This window comes from Equus quagga, chromosome 10, assembly GCF_021613505.1.
Source record: "Equus quagga isolate Etosha38 chromosome 10, UCLA_HA_Equagga_1.0, whole genome shotgun sequence".
Classification (NCBI taxonomy): Eukaryota; Metazoa; Chordata; class Mammalia; order Perissodactyla; family Equidae; genus Equus; species Equus quagga.
Genome location: NC_060276.1, coordinates 63,547,243 through 63,574,270, shown reverse-complemented (window position 1 = coordinate 63,574,270; position 27,028 = coordinate 63,547,243). Strand labels below are relative to the sequence as shown.

Here is a 27,028-nt window from a genome sequence, read left to right as displayed (position 1 = left end):
CTGGGTTAGGTGTTAGAAAAGCAGATTCAGACTATATACGAATATGTGTACTATTAATAGCCCTCTGGATACATTTTCCTCTCTCCATTCCCAAATTAATTTCTTACCTGAATGCTCAGCCTTTAGGCTGCTTCTGATAAGCTGGCCTTTGGAGGCCGCAGGAGGATGTAGAAACAGAGCACTTATTTGCTTTCCTTTTCCATCGCCCTTTCTTTCTAAAGGTAGAGGACTAAACTGTGTTAGTTTCCCTGGCTCGTCTTCAGGTATCAACTTCCATAGTTAAAGGGTAAGATCAGCATACCTTATACCCAAACGCCTCTCTGGATTCCATTGTCCACCGTGTTCCAAGTGTCAACACCTGGAAAGTGGCCTGTGGGTTAGTAGAGACTGAGATTTTAAAAAAAACCCTTAACTTTAGGCATTATCATTTATTATATATCTTCTATGGGCCAAACTCTGTTCTAAGCACTTCAATATATATTATCTCATTTAATCCTTCCAGTGAGGTATGGTATTATTATTTCATTTTTTAGATTGAGATAAAATGCCTTTACTAAGGTCGCCCAGATAGTAAGTGGTGGATCTAGGATGGAAGCTAAGTCTGTCAGATTCCATCTCCCTAGCTTGGCCATTTAGAAACCCTTGGGTTACAAATCTAGGTGGCCTAAGAGCAGCTTCTCTCTTTTCCTGTGATTCTTTCCTGGGTGACTACATATTCATGTTCTCTTCCTCTCTGCCGTATCCCTATATTTTTATTCTCTTGGCAGTTGGGCTGTAACTCACTGAAATGGATCTGATCCCCAGTTTTCTGATTACCTGGGCAATTGCACAGGAGAACTTTTGGACTCCAAAAAGCTGCTTCTATTCTGGCCCTCATCTAAGTGATCAAAGTAGTGCAGCTGTCAGTAGAGCAATCTTGGGAGAAATGTAATGTTTGTCTTTTGGTCTTTCTCCTTTGCTGTTAATGTCTAATCACCTTACAGCAAAATAATGCTTACACAAACTATTAACCATTAATCAGATTGACCTTCTACTGAGTGTTCTATTATTACAACTCTGAGCTCTGTCCATGCAAAGTTCACTCATAGATTTTTGCTTATTTGGCATAGATGTCTGCTCACAACCTGGAAAAAATATACAGGAATCATTGACCAAAGAAATTCACAGAATGTTTGAGGTGGTAAGGATCTTACACATAATGTTATGTAATCCCTTCTTGCTGATGACAGGAAAATGAGGGGGGGGAGATAGGACTTACCTAAGGTCATACACTGAGCATCCAGGCCCCCAAATTTCAATCCAATAGGATCGCTACTGTTACAACAGTGCTCAATATGCATTTATTAATTATTTCAGAATTAGTTGGTGGTTATGAGGTAAGTAGGTCTTTCTGGTATACCAAAAACATATCATGTAGGAAATACTATGGTATTGGGAAAGAGTTAAAAGCACACATGTCTAAAGTAGGTCTGTTGTTTAGCTGATCATACTGATATGGTTGTACCAGTTATGTTAAGCAATTGTCCATTCCATGACATACTGGTTGTGAAATATTTTGAATGTCAATCTTGCCTACAAGTGCTAAGCAGATAATGTAAATGAGGGAGGTGGGCCATATGAGTATTTTCAAATTGAAATGCATTAAGGCAAATGACCTTTAAGTTAAACATTATCACAGTGAGTTTTAGTTAATACAAAAGTTTCATCACTTGTATTTATTTCCATTTCAGCAGCTACCCACTTTTTAGAAAATTGAAAGAGAATGTTCTAGAGCAGTGCTATCAAATAGAAATGTAATGTGAGCATATAAGAAATTTTTTAATTGAAATTTTTATTGAGATAACTATGGATTCACATGCAGTTGTAAGAACAAATATAGAGAGATGCTGTGTAGTCTTTACCCAGTTACCCTCAATGGTAATATTTTGCAAAACTCTAGTGTAATAGCACTGCCAGCATATTGGCATAGATTCCATTCACCAATCTTTTTCAGAGATTTCTGGTTTAACTTGTACTCATGTGCATGTATGTGTGTATTTAGTTCTATAAAATTTTATTACATGTGTAGGTTTGCATATCTACCACCACAGTCAAGATACTGAATAGTTCCATCACTACAAGGGGTCTTTGTGTTGCCCTCTTATAGACACACTCACTCACCTCCCACTTACCAACCTCCGCCCCCGGCAACCACTAATCAGTTCTCCATCCCTATAATTTTATTTCAAGAATGTTGTTTGAATGGAATCATACAATTTTTGACCTTTTGGGGCAGCCATTTTTCTAACTTAGCATAATTCCTTATAGATTTATCCAAGTTGTTGCATGTTTCCATAGATTACTTATTTTTATTGTTGAGTGGTACTCCATGGGATGTGTGCACCACAGTGTGTTTAACCATTCACCCATTGAAGGACATGTGGTCTGTTTCCATCTTTTAGCTGTTACAAATAAAATTATTATGAATATAAATTTTCATTTCTCTGGAATAAACACCCAAGAATGTATTTGCTGGTTTGTATTATAAGCACTTGTTTAGTTTTGTAATTAACTGACAAACTGTTTTCCAGGATTAAAACATCCGTCAATGTATGAATGAGCCAGTTTATCTGTATCCTTGCCAGCATTTGATGATATCACTATTTCTTATTTTAGCCATTCTGACAGGTGTGGTTTTAATTTCATTTCCCTTGTGGCTAATGATATTGAACAAATTTCCATTTGTTTGCTTGCCATTTGTATATCCTCTTTAGTGAAATGTCTGTATATGTCTTTTGCCTGTTTTCTAACTGTATTGTTTGTGTTTTAACTCTTAGGTTTTGAGGATTCTTCATATGTTTTAGATCCTAGTTCTTTGTCAGGGCTATATGGTAAGACAATATCAGATAGAGTTATTTATCCTGCATTGTTCTTTTCTGTCTATATTGTTTTAACTACTCTGGTCCTGTGACTTTTCATATAAGTTTTAGAATAGGCTTTCCTATGTCTCCAAAAATCCTTGCTGAGATTTTTATAGGAACTGCGTTAAACCTGTAGAGGTTTATTGGAGAGAATTGATGTCTTTACTGTGTTGAGTTTTCCAGTCCACGAACATGGTATATATCTCTGTTTATTTAGATATTCTTTGATTTATTTAATTAGCATTTTGTAATTTTCAGCATACAGATTCCTGTACATGTTTTGTTCAGGGTATACCTAAGTATTTTATTTTCCTTGGAGTGATTATAAATGATACTGTATTTTTAATTTCAGTTCCTACATGTTCATTGTTAGTATACAGGAATGTGATAGATTTTTGTGTGTTGATCTTATATCCTGTGACCTTGCGGAACGTACTTATTGATGCTAGAAGTGTTTTATAGATTACTTGGGTTTTTATGTAGACAATCATATTGGCAAACAGAGACAGTTTTATTTTTTCTGTTCTAATTTGTGTGCCTTTTACTTATTTCCCTTGCCTTGTTGCAGTGGCTAGAAATTCCAGTATTATGTCAAATAAGAGTGATGAGAGTGGATATCCTTGGCTTCTTCTTGATCTTAGAGGAAAAGCATTCAGCCTTTCACCATTAAGTATGATGTTACCTGTAGGATTTTTGGAGAGTGGGTAGGAAAAAGGTGTTATCAAGTTATGGAGGCTCTACTCTAGTCCAAACTTTCTGAGAGGTTTTATCATGAATGATGTCACATATGTCATTTAAAATTCTCTAAAAGCCCCATAAATTTTTTTAAAAAATAACATTAATTTTAATGTACCTTGTTTAACCCAGCATATCCAAAGTATTATTGTTTCATTGTGCAATCAATATAAAATTATTAGTGAGATATTTTGCATAATTTTTGTATTAAATCTGAGAAATCTGGTGTGTATTTTGTACTCACAGCACATCTTAATTCAGACTAGCCACATGTGGTTAGTAGCTACTATATTGGGCAAAGTAGGTCTAAAGTGGTGAAATCTCAGGGAGGAAGCAGTTAAGCATCTTTTTAACCAGGGAACTTGAGTTGATGTATTTTGTTTTTCTCTCTTTAATCTTTACGAAGATTCCATGGTGAACAGGATGGCATAGTCCATCTGAATATTGTGAGCTCTCAATTCAAACTAGCAGTACAGTGTAACAATTTTATGCTCTTTTTAAAAAAATGTATTTCACATGTAGATTGTTTTAGTTTGATATTCAGTAACTCAGTGGATAGAGGAATTATTTTTGGTGGCTATCTTTTATCAAATTTAGTCACTAGCATAGCTAGAGCCCATGGACTAACCATATGAGCTTGATCTAATATCATAGAGTATCAGCAGAGTGGGAGGGATGTCAAAATATAAAACTACAGATCTCTCACCAAACAGCTGTGAAATCTTGGATAAATTACTTGACCTCCTCGGGCCTCAGCTTACCCATCTGAAAAATAAGAACTCTAAGGTCTCTTTCAACTCCAGGACTGTAACAAAGTTCTTTGATTCATGCATTCTATCAATAAACATGTGTGAAGGCTCTATTATTTCCCAGGCACTGTGCTAGCACCTGCATATAGACAAACTTTATTCTTTGCTTTTTGTTCTGTTGGGGCTCATGCTGTACTGAGGGAGATAGAATTTTTAAAAATTGCAAAAATAATTTACGAGATGAAAATGCTATAGAAGATGGGGCTGGCCCCGTGGCCGAGTGGTTAAGTTCGCGCGCTCCGCTGCAGGCGGCCCAGTGTTTCGTCGGTTCGAATCCTGGGCGCGGACATGGCACTGCTCGTCAGACCACGCTGAGGCAGCATCCCACATGCCACAACTAGAGGAACCCACAACGAAGAATACACAACTATGTACCGGGGGGCTTTGGGGAGAAAAAGGAAAAAATAAAATCTTTAAAAAAAAAATGCTATAGAAGAAAAATCTAAGGTTATCTAACCTACTTGGCAGGGGGAGATCAGGAAAGGATTCCCTGACATTTAAGTAAAGCATGTCAGTCACTAGCTTTTTGTCTCATTGTTAAACTCACTTATGCTAAAAGCTAAAATGTCAGCATAAATTTAAGCATATTTAGTGGTTATATTCTAAATGTCCATAAGGTAAACATGGTACTCCAAGATAGGGGACTTTTCTCTTTGTGGACAGAAACTATATGCTGTTAATAATAATAGAATTTTTCTGAGCAAAACTACAAGAATGCCTGTTGTAGGGCTTTGAAAATATGGCATGTGACATAACTGTCAAAGGGATCAGGTTTGTTTAATCTGGAGAAGGCTTGAGGTTTCAATGGAATGGGGAATAAGGTAAGTTTATTCAGATAGCTGAAATGTTGTCACAGGGCAATGGCAACAGTTTTGTTCTTTGCAGTCCCGAGAAGGAAGCTACAGAAAGAAAGATATCAGCTAAATCTAAGAAAGGACTTTCTTTTTTTATTTTAATAATTTTTTCTCTTTTTTTTGAGGAAGATTAGCCCTGAGCTAACATCTGCTGCCAATCTTCCTCTTTTTGCTGAGGAAGACTGGCCCTGAGTTGACATCTGTGCTCATCTTCCTCTACTTTATATGTGGGATGCCTGCCACAGCATGGCTTGCCAAGCTGTGTGTAGATCCACACCCAGGAACCAAACTGGCGAAGCCAGGGCTGCCAAAGCAGAACGTGCAAAATTAACCGCTGCACCATTGGGCTGGCTCTAGAAAGGACTTTCTAATAGTCAAAGGAGTCTACAGTTAGGGTGAGGAGATTGGGGGAATTGAGGGAGATTAAAATTCCAACAAGTGAGCTGGATTTGAAGACCTTCATAGTTCCTTTGAACTCTGAAATTCCAGTACATTCAACATCATTTAGGGAGATGAAAAACCAAAGAAATACATTAGATTGTTTTTCTAATTTTGAAAATGGAACATTGACAGAATGCAGATATTTGGTAGGAAAGAAACTGGGAGGTAGAATTTAAAAAGTCAATAACTCAGAGAAAGGCTGGAAACTATCTAAAAACTCAGGATATGTGTGGCTGGAGATCAAAAATACCAAGGCCTTGGAAAAAACCAAACAACCACAGCATAATTACCTGGCCAAATCAAAGAGGCTATTGCAAGGAGAGAAGGCATCTTTTAAAGACTAGAAAGACAGTCCAAATTTGGAGAACAGGGAAGCACACAACTTATAACGCTTGTCGGGGGGGAGGTGGGTAGGAATTTCTAGGAACCTAGGATGGATTAGAGGTGGGAGTGGGAAGACTTCCAGATGAGGCACAGAATTTAGGGGTATGGGGATCTGTTCCAAGGTGGGAGAGATGGATGCTTGTCTTTGTCCTTTGTTTTATCATTCCAATTTTCGTTTCACCACTCCCCAATGCTGGTGTTTCCCTGTTCCAAGTATCTTTCTTTCTCTTTCAGTCAAAGTGTACTATTATTTTACAGTTATTTTAAGAAAACTTTGTTTCGTTTTCTGAGCTTAAACAGCAGAGGAATTGAACCTCTGCTCACTACTCTTCAAAAAAACTTGAATTAGTAAAGATACTTTTGACTTGTGTGCTGGCTCCTGATTGAATTTTCTCCCTTTTGAGTCAACAGCACTTGATAGCAAAAAGATTTCCTACTTCTGTTTTTAGTGCTACAGCCAGGCTGAGATTATGGTAGATGGGAGTAAGAATGGGAAAGGCAGATAATCACAGGTCTCTATTTCCCTGGCCTATTCACACTGGTGGTATCCATTCCTTTCACAGTTCCCAAAATAAGAAGGCTGTCTGGAAAATCAGGATTATCTGCTTTGGCATGACAGTAGGGTGAAAAAGTATTTCAATAAGGACACCTAGTAACCCTTTGCTTGGCTTGAATGAAAGGAATGAATTGTCAAGGGAGTACTTTATGGCCCCACAGTAGTCCTACTGAGGCTTTATTCCAAACCAAAGAAGAGCCATTCTTGAGTCTTTCTACCCGACTCAACTCTCTCCTTAGTTGTGCTCTGGATCTGAGTTATTTCTTTATTTGAGAATTTATATGAACCATCCACTTTTATAATTAAGAATTGATGAAACCATTTTTTTGTTTTGTTCTTTTTTTTGGAGGAAGATTAGCCCTCAGCTAACTACTGCCAGTCCTCCTCTTTTTGCTGAGGAAGCCTGGCTCTGAGCTAACATCCGTGTCCATCTTCCTCTAGTTTATACGTGGGACGCCTACCACAGCATGGCTGCCAAGCAGTGCCATGTCCGCACCCGGGATCCGAACCAGCGAACCCCGGGCCGCCGAGAAGCGGAACGTGCGAACTTAACCACTGCGCCACCGGGCCGGCCCCTGATGAAACCATTTTTAAAAGAAGTTATTATCAACAAATATTCTCTATTAGTGGGATGTCTTACATATTCTTCACATAAAACGGCAAGATGGCTGATGTCAATAATTAAGTTATGATTAGACATAGCTGTGTGACATTCCCAAATTCATTTATCAAATCTCTTGCTGCTATGCCTGCTATTTCACTGATAAATGACTGACCCAGATGTTGGCAACTTGTAGTAGATTAGAGAATAAGCGCTATCATTTGATATTTCCCTACTTGATTTGCCTTTCAGCAATCCATTCTTACAGGAAAATAATGACCAGCTAATATTGGGCTCGTTACTTCCAGGCTTGGACACTTGTAGACACTCAAGCTCAAATGGAGGCCATCCCACATCATCCAGCTGGTGGCAGGGAGGAATGGGAGCTATTCTGTGTTCTCCAGCTGCTTCAGGAGGTAGAAATTTGGCTTTTTTTTTCTGGGAGGCTTAGAGTATCAGCCCTGGAAAAGTGTGGGAAAATATTTCTCAGAAAGTACAAAATTACCTAATACAACAAACTTGGCACCATTTTACCTCAATTAAGACGCATTAAAGCAATTTCTTCACTGCCACCTGTTAATTAAGAGTGATATCTTTTCCTGCCTTCTAATTATAAAAAGAATTCCATATTTAGATACTGCTTTATAGATTCCAAAGTGTTCTCAGTTTTTTGGTCTTTTTCGATATTCTCAACAGCCTCATGAGGGAGGTCTAACTGTGCTCATTTTAGAAATGAGGAAATAGATTTGGAGAGATTAAGGAACTTCAGATTTCACAGCTGTGAAAAGACAAAGCTGGACTTCTTTAAACCCCAAGTTTATTGACTCCAAGACTAGTGTTCTTTTGCAGGTATTGCACTTCCTCTCAATCAATGGCAGAGAAACTCTGGACCTGAAATAGGTCACACAATAAGTAAATGACAGAAGTGGGACATTCAAAATTTCAAGCCTAGAACACTCTTTCCACTTCCTCGTAATTACTTCCCAAAACATTTGAACATAACACACACACGCACACACACAGGCACGCACTATTTCTCCTCCTGAAACTCTTGAGTCAATCTGCATTGCATTTTTTAATACAACTGCAACTTCTTTCTGTGATCTGTAAATCCCTCCCTCACACCTGAGGCCCTTGGCATATGCCATGGCCCCTGTCTGGAGTACTATTACCCTCACTTGTCTTACTTTAAGTACTCCCCCCAAATAGAACCTGAGATAAGCATGTGAGTGTTAGTAGTTTATCTAGGAGATGAGCCTAAGAAGCAGGAGCAAGGCAGTAAGGAGCATGAGACCGGGAAGAAAGAAATGTCAGTATTAGGGGGCATTATTGAAGTCATTTATGGAGACAATGGAGATTTGATTCTGCAACAATATCACAGAAGTATATATAAAGCCTGCCAGAATTGACACCTGGGTGAAGGGAAGCTAGACTATTCACCCACCAGCTCTCCCATTCATTGATGATTGCCCCCTAGTAGCATTAACTCCCTTTAACTTCCTTGAGCCCTAGGTTAGTGGACTCTGAGGCTTTAGCAAAAGTCCTAAAACAGAAAACGAGAAGATACTGCATGACTGTGTTAGCCCACTGGCTGCACGAGCTGAGTCTGAGCTGCAGCTCTAGCTGAAATCTCAAGTGGATCCATATAATGTAAGGGGTGCAATATAGGGGCCTAAATTGCACACTATTTCCATAGACACTTCATTTTCATCCTTGGGTCCCAGCTTATAGATCACCTCTTTTCAGAAGCCTTCTATGATCACCCAGTCTAATTAGATGCTCCCAACCTCTTCGCCTATGAACTCCTCTCTTCTTACCCTTCTTTTCACTTGTTATCATTCTTAATAATTCACTTATTTTTCTTGCTAGTTAATGTTCATCTCTCCTACTACGAGGAGCCTCAAACAGACTGGAACCTAGCAAACACTTAATAAATGTTTGCTGAATGAATGAATGAGTAAATGAATACCCGTAAGATTTGAAGGTGTGGTATCCTGTTGTTTATTTAGCTTTGCAGACCTTCTCTCTAATATGCCAACTCTCACTCCCATCACCCAAAAAGCAGGCAAGCAAGCAGGCCAGCAAACAAACAAGCAAACAACAAAAAAATGGATGGAATATCTGTTCTTCTGCCTATCTAGCAACCAACCTTGAGCTAGAATCAGAGAAGTTAAGTAAGTTGCTTGCTTGAGGTTACTTTGGGAAAACTGGGAACACATTGGAGTGTCCCAGAACTAGGATTGGTATTGAGTTATTAAAACATGATGATAATAACTACCATTTACTGAGCACTTACTATGCACCAGTTACCGAGCTTAGTTCTTTACATACATCACCTCGTCTATCACAACAACTCTAGGGACTTATTTCCATTTTGCAGATAATGAACCTGAGACTTGGGAAAACTGAGTAGCTTGCTCAAAATACACAGCTCTCTAAGAGGACAACTTGGGTGAATGACATCACATGTATTCCTATTATTGTATGTTTTTTTCAAGCTTTTATCTCCAGCATTATTGACATATATTTCACATACCATAAAATTCACTCATTTAAAGTACAGTTCAGTGATTTTTAGTATATTCACAAAATTTTGCAAGCATAGCCACTATCTTATTTTAAAATATTTTCCATACCCCAAAAAGAAATTCCATACCTATTAGCAGTCATTCATTTCTACTACCTTCCTGCTTAACCTGTCCCCCAAACCACAGTCTACCCTATGTCTCTATGGATTTGCCTATTTTAGACACTTATCATCGAATAGAATAATATAGTTTGTGGTCTTTCATTACTGACTTCTTTCACATATGATAATGTTTTCAAAGTTTCTCCATGTTGTAGCATGTATCAGTACTTCATTCCTTTTTATAGCTAAACAATTTTCCATTGTATGGATTTTGTTTATCCATTCATTAGTTGACGGATATTTGGATTGTTTCCACTTTTTGGCTATTATAAATAATGCTGCCATGAACATTTGTGTGCAAGTTGTTGTGTAAACACGGTTTTTTATTTTCTCGGAATATTCCTAAGTGTGGCATTGTTGGGTCGCGTGGTAACTCTATGTTTAACTTTTTGAGGGCCTGCCAAACTGTTTTCCAAAGTGGCTGAACCATTTTATGTTCCCATTTTGTGTGTTGTCTTTTCAATTTCTTTGAAACACAAAAGATTTTAATGTTGATGTAGTCCAGTTTCTCTCTCTCTTTCTTTTCCTTATATTTTTGGTATCATATCAAAGAAATCATTGTCTAACCCATGATCACAAAGATTTATTCCTATATTATCTTCTAACAATTTTATAGGTTAACTTACACATTTAGATCCTCAATTCATTTTGAGTTAATTTTGTGGATGGTGCGAGGTGTGAAGTAGGGGTCCATTCTTTTTCATGTGGATAAGTCAGTTGCCCCAGTATCATTTGTTGAAAAGACTATTCTTTTCCCTGTTTAAATTGTCTTGGTGCTCTTGTTGAAAATCAATTAACCATGGATATAAAGATTTATTTCTGGACTTTCAATTCATTTCCATCGATTTATACATCTATCCTTATGCCAGTACCACGCTGTCTTGATTACTGTAGATTTGTAGTGTTTTTTTCTTATCTCATGATTTATTTATGGTGAAAGATTAATAATATTATTAAGCATGATGAATGAATTTTCAGTGGCAGGTTTACAGCAAGAATAAATATCAGTAGCAATAAAGATAAGATAAATTTTATGTTTTCAATCAGTCTGAAGAATTTTACTAAACAGCATATTAGGTGATTTTATTTTTGTCTGGTACAACATTAAAATTATTTCGTTATGCAAACTGCACTTAACTTATAGTGCCTATCTTCCCAAAACTAGAGTTAAAATCCTTTGAGGATAGAGGCCTTGCATCATGTTCTTGCAGTGTCTGCATCCACGCTGTTACCCTATGTATAGTAGGTACCTGTTAAATGTCTGTTGATGAAAATATAAACTTATTAGTGATTTACACAGTTTTCAAATAAACTGGTATATATTAGGAAAGGAAGTATATGAAAGAAAGGCAATGTCTTCATTTTGAATAGCTGTTCACCTTAAAAAAGATGATTATTTGATTAGAAGCAAGTTAGTATTTGGGGAGATAGTTTTTCATGTGGGGTTAGGCTTCAAAGTTAATATGCAGTAAAAACTAATCTGGAAAATCCCTCAAATTTTGACTATAAAATTTAACATAACTGTTTGAGTGTATAATCTATACACTAATTCTTATGCTCACAGAAATTGCCAAAGGGAGGCATGAAAGGAAAGTCCCTGTGCAGATGTCTGGGCAGTCAGATTCATCTGTCTTGAAAATATCTATCAAATTCCCAGGTGAATGTAGGCTAGGGAGAGACATTCAAGGGGTCTCTATTTGCGCAGAGGATTTACTCCATTCTGTCATAATACTAAACCTTTATAACTTCAATACATATTACTATGAAGATTAAACGTGATCAGGAGTCACTTTTTCTGTATCTTATATAGGGAAGGGTCAGACACTTAAGTCAGGGACTCCACCGTCCTTTGTTTTGTAAATATGGCTTTATATTATGCGAAGGGAAACTGGAAGTCCATGGCAATTCTTTAATTCAATTAAATTGTTTCAGATTTACTGTAGTTCTATGCTTTAGTTATTCTGGAGCAGAATTGGAGCAGAGAGGTTTTTTTCAGTAAAGAACTGTTTGATGAAGGCCTGTTCAGTTCATTACTGCACTCAGATCACAATACACTGCAGTGTGATAGTAAATTTAAGAGATCATTTATACATGGAATTTAATCTCACTTTGTTCTGGGTCTTAGGAAGACTCTCTCCAACAATTTTAAGATGGTAACAAAATGCACTAACCCACTATGCTTTACACAATCTCCCTTGTAGTAAGTTTTGAAATCAGAAATTGTGAGTCCTCCAACTTTGTTCTCCTTTTTCAAGATTATTTTGGCTACTCTGAACCTCTTTCATTTCTATATATGTTTCAGGATTAGCTTGTCAACTACTGCAAAATCAACCATTTGAAATTTTGTAAAATAGGGACTGTTGAAACTGTAGATCAATTTGGGGAGTTTTTTCATCTTATAGCAATATTAAGTTGTGTGATCCATGTCTGTGGGATGTCTTTCCCTTTATTTAGGTCTTCCTTAATTTCTTTCAACAATATTTTGTAGTGTTCAATGTACAAGTCTTGCATTTATTTTATTAAATCTATTCCTAGGTATTTTTTTCCTGCTATTACAAGTGGGATTTCTTCCTTAATTTCATTTTAGAAGTTTTCATTGATAGTGTGTAAGACTACAGCTAATTTTTGTATATTGATCTTGTATCCTCCAACCTTGCCAAACTCATTTATTAATTCTACTATTTTTATTGGATTCCTTAAGAATTTCTAAATACAAGATCATGTTGTCTGCCAATAGAGCTAGTTTTACTTCTTCCTTTCCATTATTGACACCTTTATTTCTTTTTCTTGCCTAATTTTCTTATTTAGAATCTACAGTACAATGTTGAATAGAAGTCATGAGAGGAGACATCCTTGTCTTCTGCCTGATCTTAGAGAGAAAACATTTAGTTTTCCATCATTAACTATGGTGTTAGCTGTGGATTTTTCATAGATAGCTTTTATCAAGTTGAGGAGCTTCCCTCATATTTTTTAGTTTAAGTGTTTTATCATGAAGAGGTATTAGATTGTATCAAATCCTTCTTTTTCTTTATCTATGGAGATGCTTATGTAGTTTTTATCCTTTATTCCAGTCATATGATATATTATATTGATTGATTTTCAGATGTTGAAACACTCCCATCTTTTTGGGGTAAATCCTTTTTATTTCTTGCTGGATTAGGTTTGCTAGTATTTTGATGAGGATTTTTGCATCTATATCGATAAGGGGTATTAGACTGTAGTTTTCTTGTGATATCTTTCTGTAGTTTGGGTATGAGTGTAATACTGGCCTCAAAAATGAGTTGGAAAGTGGTTCCTCCTCTAAAATTTTTGGAAGACTTTGTGAAGTATTGATGTTCTTCTCTAAATGTTTGATAGAATTCACCAGTGGAGCTAGCTGGTACTTGGCTTTACTTTGTGAAAAGTTTTTTGATTACCAATTCAATCCCTTTACTTGTTATAGATCTATTCAGACTTTTTATTTCTTCTTGAGTCTGTTTCTGTAGTTTGTGTTTTTCTAAGAATTTGCCCATTTCATCTAAATTATCTAATTATTGGCATACAATTTTTCATAGTATTCTCTTACATTCCTTTTTATTTCTATAAGGTTGATAGTAATGCCCCATCTTTCATTACAGATTTTAGTAATATGAGTCTTCTCTCTCTCTTTTCTTATTCAGTCTATCTAAAGGAGTACCAATTTGGTTATCTTTTTAAAGAACCACCTTTGGGATTTGTTGATTGTCTCTATTCTTTTTCTGTTCTCTGTTTCTTTAATTTGTGCTCTAATTGTTATTATTTCCTTCCTTCTGCCTACTTTGAGTTTAGTGTTTCTTCTTTTAGTTTCTTAAGGTAGACAGTTGTGTTACTGATTTGAGATCTTTCTTCTTTTTTAATATAAGCCTTCACAACCATAAATTTCCCTGTAAGGACTGGTTTTGCTGCATCCCATAAGTTTTGTTATGTTATGTGATCCTTTTCATTCATCTCAAAGCATTTTCTACTTTCCTTTGTGATTTCTTCTTTGACCCGTTGGTTATTTAAAAGCATGTTGTTTACTTTCCACATATTTGTGAATTTCCCTAATTCCCTTGTAGTGTTGATTTCTAATTTCATTCCATTATGGTTGGAGAACATACTTTGTATGAGTTCTTTTATATTTATTGATGGTTATTTTATGGACTAGCATATAGTCTATCCTGAAGAATCTTCCATGTTCACTTGAAGAATATATATTCTGCTATTGTGGGATGCAGTGTTCAAACTGTCTGTTATGTCTAGTTGGTTTATAGTGTTGTGTGGCATGTTTTCTAATTGCAGTTTTTAAAATTTTTTTCTCTTAGTTGAAAACCAATAAACGAGAAACAAGTTGATAAAACTTTAAGAAAGGCAGGAAATTACTAGCCAAACCACCATACAAAATAAAAATTTAAAAAATCCCCAACTCATGTTTATATATCAAAAATATTTTTCCTTTCGGGGCTGGCCCCGTGGCCGAGCCGTTGAGTTCGCGCGCTCCGCTGCAGGCGGCCCAGTGTTTTGTTGGTTCGAATCCTGGGCGCGGACATGACACTGCTCATCCGGCCATGCTGAGGCAGCGTCCCACATGCCACAACTAGAAGGACCCACAGCAAAGAATATACAACTATGTACCGGGGGGCTTTGGGGAGAAAAAGGAAAAAATAAAATCTTTAAAAAAAAAAATTTTTCCTTTTAAATTTAGCTCTTGTGGAAAACAATTTTTAACAAATTATAAACTTTAAGAATAATACCGCTGGGGTGGCCCTATGGCCAAGTGTTTCAAGTTCTATGCACTCTTCTTCTGTGGCCCAGGGCTCACAGGTTTGGATCCTGGGTGCAGACCTACTCCACTGGTCAGCCAAGCTATGGAGTCATCTCACATGCAAAGTAGAGGAAGATTGACACAGGTATTAGCTCGGCGCTAAACTTCCTCAAGCAACAAAATGAGGATTGGCAATGGATGTTAGCTCAGGGCGAATCTTCCTCACACACACACACAAATGCTTCTTAACTTCTTATTCAGTTAATTAGTTAATCATATTTGGTGAATATAGTTAAATTGGCACTATATACATTTAGTGAAATTTAAAGGAAAATACATTAAATTGGAAAACAGAAGACATGCATTCTAGCTATGGCTCTGTCACTAACTTGTAGTATAGTCTCCATGGAGAATCTGACTTCTCTGAGCTGGAGAGTCTCTATTAGTAAATATGAACTATTCTAGCTCTAACGTCCTTTCTATGGGTCAGAAAAAACATGGGATTTGGGGGAGAGACTGGAGTTTGTCTTAGACCTTCACCAGTCTCTCCTAAGTGACCTTTACCTCATTAAGACTTAGTTACTGGATCTATTAAGTGGGGAGAATAATACATACCTTGCCAAACATTTGTGAAGATCAAATGAGATTTTGTAGGTAAGGTAGCTAGCATAGAGTGTGGCCAACAATAGGTGCTCATTAAAGGTTAGTTTCCTTTGTCTTCTTTATGAATAATCAATAAAAAGACTGAATAGAAGTAGTAGTAATAATGATAGGTGCTATGCCATGTCCATGTCTGCACTCTTTAAAATGATAACCAACCTGGGAGCTTTCATACCTGGTAGGGAGGAAAAATATCAGTTCTTGTGTAATTCTGCTCACTTGTCCTGGCTAGACAGCTGTGAGGTAAGAATGAAAATTTCCTAGAATACAAAAGAACATATTATATTGATGTCTCTTTTTATCTATTTTAGGTACAAAAGCTATATCCCTTTGGAGAGGTAGGCAACTTTTAGAGCAATAATAACACTCTAACTTATATCTGGGCTTGGTGTTTTGATGTTCATTATCTCATTTGATCCTAGCAGTGTCTGACATATAATAGAAATTTAACAAGTGTTTATGAATAACTAAATTACTCTTTGCAGTATTTTACAAAGGTAAGCAGCATAGACATCACCATCATAATTTTTCCTAGGAAAGAACTGAGTCTCAGAAGAGAGGTCAGTCAAGTTACTGAGGTCACAGGGCAACTTAGCAACTAAATCAGAAGTCTAGGTATCCTGACTCCTCCTTTGCTCCTTACTTGACCTCACCATATGGTCTGATTAAAGCTTCTTAGCCTTTGCCTGTCTATCCATTCTTTATCTGTAAAACAATGTCTTTATTGTTTAGAAAAGGCTTTAACAAAGTTATTAAATTAAAGAGGCTTTCTCATCTATATTTATCCCCCCTATGGAAAGGCAGTGAAGAAGAAGACTTCTTATTGCAATTTATTGGTGGTTAATTATCTGTGAGTGTTTTCTTATTTAGGTTTCTGATAGGCAAGCAGAAGAAAATGGCCCAGAAAGAGAGCAGACCTGGAGAGGAGATGGAGAGCATTGAAAGGCTGTTGGGACCACCAATTTCTCATATTTTCCATGCTAAGAATTATTTTCTGCATTTTATTTTAGCATAATTATTTAAACATTATTGAAACATATTAATATTTTGCATTAAATATTGTTAATACTTAAGTGTGACTTTATTTGGCCTTGCCCCTGATTGATCTCCCCCCATTCCTTCAAACACGTACCCAATTTTACAACAGAAGGTAATGTTAAAGAAATAGAAGTTGAAATTTGGAAATTCCCTTTGGTATTCACCTTTCTGGGAGTGACTTAAATAATATTGGAGTTCAGCTGCCTTTTCTTCTAATAATCAGAAGAGTTTCACTGGCGATGCAGCTGGTTCGCTTGTTGCCTGTAATGTGGTATCTGTGGTATAACTGACAGGAAGAAAGCACTGTGAAAGGCTAAGAAAAACAGTGAGCTCAGCTATAGAGTTTCAGACATTTTGTTCTATGTGGTTGTAAAATTTCATGCTTTCTTTTTCTCATGCGAGTTTTAGGTTGCCAGATGTCCTGTGCACATATGACTGTTCTGTGTTTCTGTGCCATATCCCATTTTCATCTGTATCAGAATACATAATGGTCCTCCCATTTGAGCCAAGGCAGACACACTTAGTTGACTACTGTTGGCATTTACTCCTTCTCCCCTCCCCCACCAACATAGTTGGGGTATGTCCCACCTTCTCCAAACTAAAACCCTTTACCAAACTTTCTCACATATTTAAGTCACTGTGAGGCAGAGTAATAACTGAAGTGAGAGCCTTGTTAGTCATATTAAATGATGATGGCAGTTGTTTCCTACAGACATTATGACTGACTCAGAGGCCAGTAACAATTTGGCCTTTTAACTTCAATTGTTTTTACCTAGAAGTCATATAATTTAGAAATGGAAAGACAACAGTCCTATGAATTTTAATTTTTAATTTAATTTTCTTTTAGCGGTGACATGAAGATTAATCTGTTCTGACTTGTATTCTCTAGGTTGGGCTAAATAGATGAAGAAATAAGTTCAGGCCAATTATATGTTATTATTTAGTTGAAACGTCCCAGGAAGGAACTGGCATTTTAAATAATATAATATTCTGGTAAATAGAGTGCTGGTATATATTCCAAAACTTGTTATTCCTGTTTTCAAAAGATTTGATTGTAATGATACCCAAAAACCCTACTTAATACAATAATTTTATCAAACCTAATTGAATTTTGCTTTGATTGACAATATAGAGTACCTGGCATGTAGCAAAACTTCCTAGAAGTCTGTGAAATTGAAATTAATTTAAACAGCTACTTTAGTATTATGAAGGTCCTTGGGGTCATTATTACAAAGATAAGTTATTATAGTACCTTTTATCTATACAGCACTTTCAATTTTCATAATGCTTTTTTAATATGTTTTTTCATTTGATGCTTTCTATAATTTCATTGAATAGGTAAAGCACATATTATTATCCTCATTTCATAAATGAAATAGGTCATACAGCTAGTAAGTGACAAACTCAGGAGTTTAATCCTAATGTCAGACCCCTAGTACTCTGACGCCTATATTTCTCTTGTCAGTGGTATCTAGTAATATACTAGATATCAAAGATTATTGAATTAAGAATTTTTAAAATAATCTATCCCTTAGAAACCTTTTAAAACATACTTTTAGAAATATAAAGCTACTTTAAGAACTGGAGCCCATATAAATCCTTCTATGGAATGACCATGACTACTCCAGGCATGCTTTAATAGCATGAAATATGACATATTTGTTAAGAAAACAAACCAGAAAGGGAGGCTACCAAAATATATAGAGATCATTTTTCCTGTTAAAGTTTAAACTTGGAAAAATTAGCTAAACAGGGAACTGTTTTCTTTTTACCTGTGCCAAATATTGCAGAATATATATTTTCAGAAAAACCTCTCCATTTAGAGTCTTTAAACTTGAAACTGAAGAGGCCCAAATGGAAACGTGGTTTTCTATAATTCATGAGCCTTTATCTGTTATTAGATTGTAAAATTTTTGATGGTGGGGACATTGTCCTGTATATGTTTGTGCATACTTTGGTGTCTTGCTCATGGTAAAAACTCAAAATAAACATTTGAGAAAAATTAGGTTTAATTTAATTTTTATTCTTTGCCTTTGATGGTTTAAACCCATCTTCATAAAATCTAAGAAGGTAAAAAAGAATGGGGGTATTTTGTCACTTTCTTTCATTATTTTCCACGTCACTATCAAATTTTTAAAATATAAACTAATCGCCTTTCTTCCCTACTTAAAAACCTCCTGATTTGTGAGATAAAGGGCAGAGAGGAAGGGGAAGCTTTGACTTTTATGTTATAAACTTCTGATATATATGAATTTGTTACAGGGAGTGTGCTTCAACTTTGTAGCCAGAGAGAAAAACAAACCCAGATTTAACATAGAAAAAAAAAAAGAAAAACAAAAATTCCAGTCCAAATTGCCCACAGGATAAAGTTTGAACGCCTTAGCCAGGTAGATAGGGATTTCCGAGATTTCCAATTTGCTTGTTTAGCTTCCTCTCCCCACCTACACTCCCCCCACACCCTACACACACGTGCACATACTCTACTCTCCAGTGAAATACAACTATCTTTTCTAAAGACATCATAATTTTTCCCTCCAGTTTGCTTTTTCATGTGTACTTTACTCAATCTAAAAAGCCCTGCCCTCCCTCTTGTTTCCAACGAGATTCCTTCAAGACCCAGCTCAAAACAAACTTTTTCAGTCTGTGGCAGAATTGGTGCCCTCTCCTCTGTATACCACAGTGTTGTGTTACACTACAGCTTCCCCCATTAAATTGTGATCAGAGCAAGAACTATGAATTATACTTTAGACATCTTCATACCTCTCTCTTTTTCTTCCTCTTCCCCCTATGCCTGTGCCTGACACGTAGAAGGCATTCAGTAAATGCTTGTTCAGTGAATAAACAAATGAATGTACTAACAAATTAATATCTTTTTTAAGATAATAGGACTCATGTCTAGTGAATAAATATTGTTTAAGAGGTTAATAAAGAGTAAAGGTCATTCAGCCTGAGAGGCAGTATGGTGTATTGGATAGAACTCTAACTTTGGAGTGAGACAGAGCAAGGTTTTTTTTTAGCAACCACCAATTCTTAGCTGTGTGACCTTTGGCAAGTGACCTCACCTCAGTGGTCTTCACTTCTTTGATTTATATAATGAGGCTAATAATATCTATCTTGCATACAATTGAAAAGACCTGAATTGCTTAGCCCAATGTCTGGCAAAACCCAGGTGCTCATTAATGGTAATTATTATTGTTAGTTTTATCAGCTCATACAATGTTTCAGTTTGGTATATTTGTTATCACCACACATTTGATTATCTATTCTTCCTGTCTGATGCCTGCTAATTTTTTCTCATTTATCACATTGTAAACCTCTCGTGTTATACTTTGGACACTGTCGACAGTAGGCCATGTACTAGATTTTTATCTACTGGGTTAGAACTGTGGCTTATGGTGAAAAGAGCACTGGGTTTGGAGTCAGGAGATCTGACCTATATTAAGTAAATTTCCCTTCTCTGGACCTCCTCAGCTCCTTCATTTGTAAAATTAAGGGAATAGACTTGAGTCTGTTATAACTCAAAAATTCTGTGATTCTATGATTAGATAATTGATCCCTTTTGTGAAGTAAAGAATTGCACTGTAGTTAAATTAGCTTCTATAGCCAGATATAAAAATGTAGGGCCCAGGTAGGTTGACCAACCATCCAAGTTTTTCCAGAATTGTCCCAATTTTAACACAGAAAGTCCTATATCCCATGAATCTTCAGTCCTGGGGTAACCAACACAGTTGGTCTTCCTAGCTCCAGGTAGTCTGACAAATAAAAGGTATTTTTTCTTTGTAGCTGCTTAAACCTTTTTTTTTTTTCTCTTGGATTGCACACTGACAAACAGTATTTGCTTTTTGTGGTAGAGATGAACAATTGAGTAGGAGGAAAAAACAAGAAGAGCCCATAATACACAAATAAGCACCTTCCCTGGGTAATGATAATTCTATGTCATTGAATCTGTTGCTGTGGAGAACTTTTATGTACCAGCCACTATGTTAGGCTATGCTCTCAAGGGTAGGGATGTAGAAGATTCTCTCTTTGCACCCAGGCTAAGTATTTGTGTGTGTAGGGGGTTGGGGGGGGCAGAATGTAGGGCATATATCTAGGGAAAGGGCCCCACATACAACGAGGTGGTGTATAATGACAAAATACCTTAGACTGGTCAGGGAAGGAAGGGAGGGCCGGTGAAGACTAGAAGAGTTTAAGGCTGCACGTGGTTTGGATTGGTTATGGAAGTGGTTAAGCAGATAATCCGAAAGGTGGTGCACATGCTGCTAGATAACATACAAGACCTGCAAGTAACTGACTGTTGATAGACTTCCAAATCCCATGAAAAAATACCATGGAATCTGAAAGGGGGCTGTGCCATTAGTTAAACCAAAGGAAATCCTCCAAGAGATGAAAAGGGAAGTTTGGCAGTGTATAGGGTGGTGAGGGGTTTGGAGGGAAGATCAAGGGAATTGGAGAAACAGAAGTACTATCGAAATGGTCCCTGCAATTTTTATTCTGAGTTTTTCCATCCTTTTTAGGGTTATCTCTCTTAGCTCTCTGCTGCCACAATCTTGTTTAGCCCTCACCACTGCATTGGGGAGATTGGCATGCTGTGGGGGAAAGGGCACAGGCTTTGGAGGCCAAACAGACCTCTGCTACTTACTAGCTTTGTGACTTTGGGCAAGTGCACTAGCCTCACTGGGACTCTCTTTGCTCATTGATAAAGAGCGAGCAAACATACCTAATTTACTGGGTTGTTCTGAAGAATAATGAGATAATTAATGTGAATAACATGCCTTATTTTATAGCTGGAACATATTAGGGGCTCAATGAATGGTAAGTTCCTCACCTATCTTCTTCTAGGGTTATGATCGTGTATTTGTTTGTCTAAGTAAGAGGCAGAATCTCCTTCAAGAGGCCTCCAAAAGAGACTCCCAAAATAGAGTTGAAAACACAGAGGAAACACATTAGAGTCTGCTTTTATTACTCCTCATTATCTCACCTGGAGATCCCACCCATTCCCTACCCCCCACCTTGTAGATTGTGTGTGTGCGTGTGTGATTTAAGTTAGGACACTAGTCCCACTCAGGTCCATAAAGACATAAGTTCCTTTCCTTGACTTGGCTCTCCCTGTGTGTCATGCAAGCAGCATGGCGAGCAGGGCAGGGCATCCTGTTTATGTAGGAGAGGTACAGTTGGCTACTAATGATCTCCATGCATTGAAAGCTGATTCCTGCCACCCCACTCCTCTGCACCAGCAAGAGAAGATTAACAGGCATGAGGTCCAGGGCAAATTTCCCTGGTGCAGGGAATAAGATCATGTCAGTTTATCTGGAAAGCTAGGTCACTGAGGGGTCTTATTAACTTCTCCATTGTCTTTCTGTGTTTGGTTAACTTATGAAGTCCAAGAAGTTTGCTTTCAAAGTGTTTAGTATCTCTGTCAGCTCTCCCCTAATTTTTGTAGCAACTTCCTCCTCCCCTCACCCCTGCCCTCATACCACCCTAGCCCTCCCCCGAATGCTTTCCAACCTCCTCTCAGTCTCTTCCAAACCCTCTGCTTAACTTTCCCTCTATCCTCCCTCTAATCCCTCCATACCTCACCCAGTCTCCCTTCACCCCAACTGTTTCCATACTCTTTCCATCTCTCCCTACCCCATCACCCACTGACCTGCCTCTACCCCTGGAATATTCAGGACCCCACTCAAACTTTGAGCCTTTTCCAATCCTCTCTCCCTCCCAACTTACTTGTCCTTATCCTCTTTCCTCAGCTAAGCCAAGAAATAATTCAAACACCAGTGAAAATTGCCAATGTTTATTGATTTTTCAAAAATATTACTCGCAAATTTATTTTCTTTATTGAAAAGATGTTGCAATTGTTATGATAAGGAAAATCTTGATAGGAAGAAAATCAAATCACTCTAGCAACTATACTTTTCCAATGTCAGTTTCTAATATCTATTCTCATGCATATTGTTAGTACAAATTGTAATTAAATCAGCCCCACATTAATGCAGGGTTTAAAGAGGGGGGTGTGCAGGTTGGTGGGAAAAAGCAGCTCAAAGTTGTCAGGTTCAGTCCATGATCCGCGAGGCAGTGTTGTTGTACAGGTAGCCTTAGTTCATTGCCAGAGATTCAGTGGAAGATTCTGGGAGCAGCAAATGCTAATGATAGCTGAGGTAATGAAAGGCAGGTGGCTAGGAGCAGTCACTAGGACACAGGACCTACCCAGCAATTATTTCATCACGACGTCTTCTATTCCACCTACGCCTGAAGCAATTGTAGTGACAATAACGGGATGGAAAAGACACAGTGCGAGTACTCCACTCAATGTTTGGGTCATGTGTTTCCAGCCAATGGATGCCAAGAATCAGAGGGTACCGTGGTGCGTGAATAATGTCAAACTGGAGCTCTTCAACGTGGTTTCCAATTTTAACTTCAAGAGGTGGTGTTTCCTTGGTTATGGGTCCATTAATCAATGGACGGCCATCCACAGTTTCAAGCATCAGAGGGAAGATGTTATTGCGGATGGGCAGCTTCTCTCGCAGAACCACAGAATGGTCAATGCTGTTTCTGTAGGAACCTGAATCCACCATTGCTTGCTCAAAGAACTGTCGTCTTCCCAGTCGTATTTCAACAGTAAGCCATAGGGTACGGGACATGGATATTGGAAGTGAGGGGGATGCATATTTGTAAATTGGCCCGCCCGGGTTCCCCCTTACCGCCGGGCCTCGATGTTTCCCGCCGGCTGGGCACGATGAGGCTTGACAGGACAATCTCTGGCAAAATGACCAGGACGACCACAGTAGAGGCACAAGTGGCCTTCACGGCGGCGGGCCCGTTCAGCTTCACTGAGGTGTGGGCGATTGCTTGCAGGCTGCACAGGCTGGTTTTCAGCTGGTGGACTCTCAGGCCCAGCTCTTGCCTCAGAGGGACTCGCCCCTTCTCTATTTGGATCAGGCTTATCCCTTAGCTTCTCTTCTAGCTTGATGCACAGGGTGATCAAACCAGATAGATTGGTGGCTGGGCTTGTGCGAGACAGTTCGTCTTGGCTAGAACTGGCAAGCCCTTCCTGAAACTGGATGCAGAGAGTGCTTTCATCCCAGTTTAGCTCCTGAGCAATGAGGGGGAAGTGGGTTGCATACTGATGGACAGGGTTGTCCCCTTGGCAGAGCTGACGGATGCTGTGGTTGGCACCTTCCATGTTTTCTGGCTTGTCACAAGTACCCTGGAGCACTTGTATGAAACTTTCAAATTGCTCCAGCAGGGGGCTTTGGATATCTACTAAGGGCTGGAACCACTTTCCTGCCTCACCTGAGTAGCGGTTGCCAACAAAGCTCACCAGGGCTGCTTTGGTGGGATACAGGTGCCCTCTGACTCTCATATAACTACTCAATTGAACCAGGAACTCAGGAGGCTTCAGGGCATCCCCACTGCAGGCTAAAGGGTATTCTAGAGGGAAAGCTCCAGCCTTTAACCCCCTGCGAGACCGTGAGAACACTGAAGCTGCTGATGTTTCGATAGCTATTAGGCCCTCCAGGGACTCCTGGGGTGCTGAAAGCTCTAGGAACTCCTGGGCATCTGAAGGATCCAGGGGATCCTGGAGCACTCGAGGCTGCAGAGGCTCCTGGGGAGCAAGAAGCTCAAGGGGCTCCAGGTATGTTGAGGTCTCCTGGCATTCTGGTGCCTCCTGGGGCTCCTGTGCATTTGAAGGATCCTGGGGCTCTAAATTCTGGGACTTCTGGGTATTTGGGGGTTCCTGGGCCTCCTTGACTTCTGGGGGCTTTTGGGACTCCCAGGCTGCTGAGAGCCCATGGACCGTTGGAGGTGCCTGGGGCTCCCGGGTTGCTGGGGGCTCCAGGGACTCTGGGGCTGCTGGGAGCTCCAAGGGCTTTTGGTTCTCCTGGGCCACTGGGGTCTTCTGGGGCTCTTTGGGCTTCTGGGGTGCCTCGATCTCTGGAGGCTCTTGGGGCTCCAAAGCTGCTGAGGGATCCAGGGACTCTGGGGGTTTCTGGGGCTCCTGGGCCTCTGAGGGCTTCTGGAGTGGTTCATCCTCCTTGTCTGCTTGGGGCTCCTGGAGCTGTGGCATCTGGGCCTGCAGGGCAGCATTTTCTTCCATGAGCTGCTGCACTTGGGCCTGCAGAATTTCATTCTCCAATTTCAGAGCAATATAAGAGGCTGCTAGGTCCTCTACCATCTTTTGATGAAATGGGCTTGGTTTGCCAAACAAGATTGGGTGGGTACTTGTGAGGTCTTTCTGAAAGTTCCTCACAGGCAGATGTTAGGCTATGTGAGTTTTCCAGGAGGTGGGTATTTGCGCCCCGCCAAGGTTGATTACCAGGAGGTCACTGGGCCTCCGGAGCTCAGCAAAGGGAGGTGTCAGATACACTGTGAAAAGAGTGGGGATCTGAGGATCAGAAACTATGGAAAGCACTCATCCAAAATAAATCAGAACAAAACCTGCCCAACAGTGCTGGTTTTCTTTTACTGTAGGCTCATAGTCGTGAGCTAGGTCATACATACCCACGACATTTTAAGAACAGCATCTGACCGAAACCATGTATGTCATTTTGTATTGTTCTTTTGAAACTTAACATTATATTAGAAGTAATTTCTCTATATTCTTTTCTGTTTTACATAATCTTTAATTTATAATGTCTGCTTAATATCCTAATGTAACACTTGGATTTTTAACAGCTGCTTTCAATGACTAAATAAAATGTTTGAGCAATGTGGGGATTTTAGGCTCTGTGGTGGGCCAATCCAAGAGATATTTTTGGGTGGCTGGGGTAAGAGGTAGGGGGGAGCTCTTTCTGACACCTCAGAAATCATACCACATAAGTAACCGCACAAGAGCAGCCAGGAGAAAACAAGCAAAAGTTGACTAAATATATATATACGCTCAGCAGACACATGCATATTATTTATAAAATGCCTGAAAATAGTTAAGAAAATAATCTTTATAAATGTACATTACCATTCAGAGATTTAGTCCAGAAGCTTGGCTGTCTGCGTACCCATCGCTGAGGAGGGAAGTGTGTGAATGGCTGTGCAGGCTTGCCTTTTCTGCACACACTGAACTCAAACAAACACACCCACTCCCAGAACACGTTCCAACTCTCCTCTGTAACATAGCTATTTCAAGTGTGGAAGAGTTTTTTTTTTTTGACAGTACCTCACAGTTTAGAGCCGCAAGGAAAGTAGGATGCTGCACTGATGTGAGGCAGCCTCATGTACTCAGCCCTTGGTTACTTTAATAAATATTTGGCCAGGAAATTGGGAGTAATACCACTGCTCTTGTGAAAAGTTGCAAACATTTCTGAATGACCACAGTGGTTTGGGACTTTATATTTTATGTCTGTCTCATGTAACCTTCCCTCACTCTATCCACACTGGGCCGTTTGTTTAATTCTCACTCAGAGAGCAGGCTGCAGCCCCTCAGCCCCTTCCCCTGCCCACCTACTCAGTCCCCAGGGTCCCTCCCTACAATATTTCCTTGGAAACTTTACCATGGACAGATCTAGGCAAGGTATAATAGGGTAAGATTGTAGAGGAGGCCAACTTTGTTGAAGGGTATTTACAGCAGTCTTGCAAGGCCCCTGGCTCCTTCTGAATGTCTTGGCCCAGTATTCTCATCCTTTCCTGAACCACTCAGGTGCTCTAGGCAGCACCTAGGTAGCTCACTAAGGGTTGGCCTCTTGAGAAGGGACCTTGCTCAAGATCTCACATGTTCTTCTCATGAGAAATCACAGTCACACACTGGGCCTGGGCCATGTGGCCATTTTAGGTAAGGCTCAGAGGCAGCTATTTTCATCCTAGTAAGGAATGGGGTTGAGGATTGTCTTTGGCCACTTCAAATTACACATCACATCAGTCATGGTCCCAAATCTCCTTCAAAAATGGTCAGTTCCACATTAGTCAGCGTAATGGGACAAGCCCTGGTAATGGAATATGCCCAAACCACAACAAATTGACAGACTGGACTAGCTGAAGCCGAATGCAGAGGCTTTGAAAAGGAAAGTAAAATCTTTTGCAAATTGAGTTATATTCCCTCCCTCCCTTTTAATATTTTATTCTTTAGAAACACACCACACATAAAAATATCACCATCATCAGGGAATAATGTGTTCTATTTATGTGAATTTTTCAGACAACTGAAGCCTTCCCTTTGAGAATCCAAAACACACAGTCGATATTTACCTTACCAATTAAAAAAGACAGAGAAATATTTATAGCATGCATTACACTTCTCTCTCCATTCTTAAGTAGATGATTTTGAACATAATTTAATTTACTTTTTAATGGTTTGGGGTCGTACTTACACAAACCAACTCCTTTACTGTGTTGTAACATCGTGTTGCCTTCTGAAAGTTACTGAGAGGTAAAAAGTGTCCTGTTTCCAAATTAAATACCTCCAAATTGCTATGCTTTCCAACTTCTTATAATTTATTTTTCCTTTGTGTCTTTTCTACTCTTTTGCTATCGGGCTGTCACATAGCCCTTCACACTGTTACTTTTACGCCTGTCTATACTAAGTATACACAAATTTGGTAAATTACTTAGTCCTTCTAAAATTTAGTCTAAAATTCAGTTTGTGAAACTGTAAAATGGAGCTATGAATTG

General features: G+C 38.7%; 1 protein-coding gene across 1 annotated transcript; it reads right to left on the bottom strand.

Annotated features, from left to right (window-relative positions):
* Positions 1 to 23,116: 23,116 nt before the first annotated feature.
* Positions 23,117 to 25,409, bottom strand: RTL3 (retrotransposon Gag like 3). The gene is made up of 2 exons (XM_046673956.1): positions 25,383 to 25,409; positions 23,117 to 24,793 (listed from the first exon to the last, which is right to left on the bottom strand). The coding sequence occupies exon 2, from the start codon at positions 24,600 to 24,602 to the stop codon at positions 23,124 to 23,126; it is 1,479 nt and encodes a 492-aa protein (XP_046529912.1). The 5' UTR covers positions 24,603 to 24,793; positions 25,383 to 25,409; the 3' UTR covers positions 23,117 to 23,123.
* Positions 25,410 to 27,028: the final 1,619 nt, after the last annotated feature.

Coding starts and splice junctions, on each gene's coding strand:
- RTL3 (XM_046673956.1), bottom strand. CDS start 24,602: ATGGTAGAGGACCTAGCAGCCTCTTATATTGCTCTGAAATTGGAGAAT.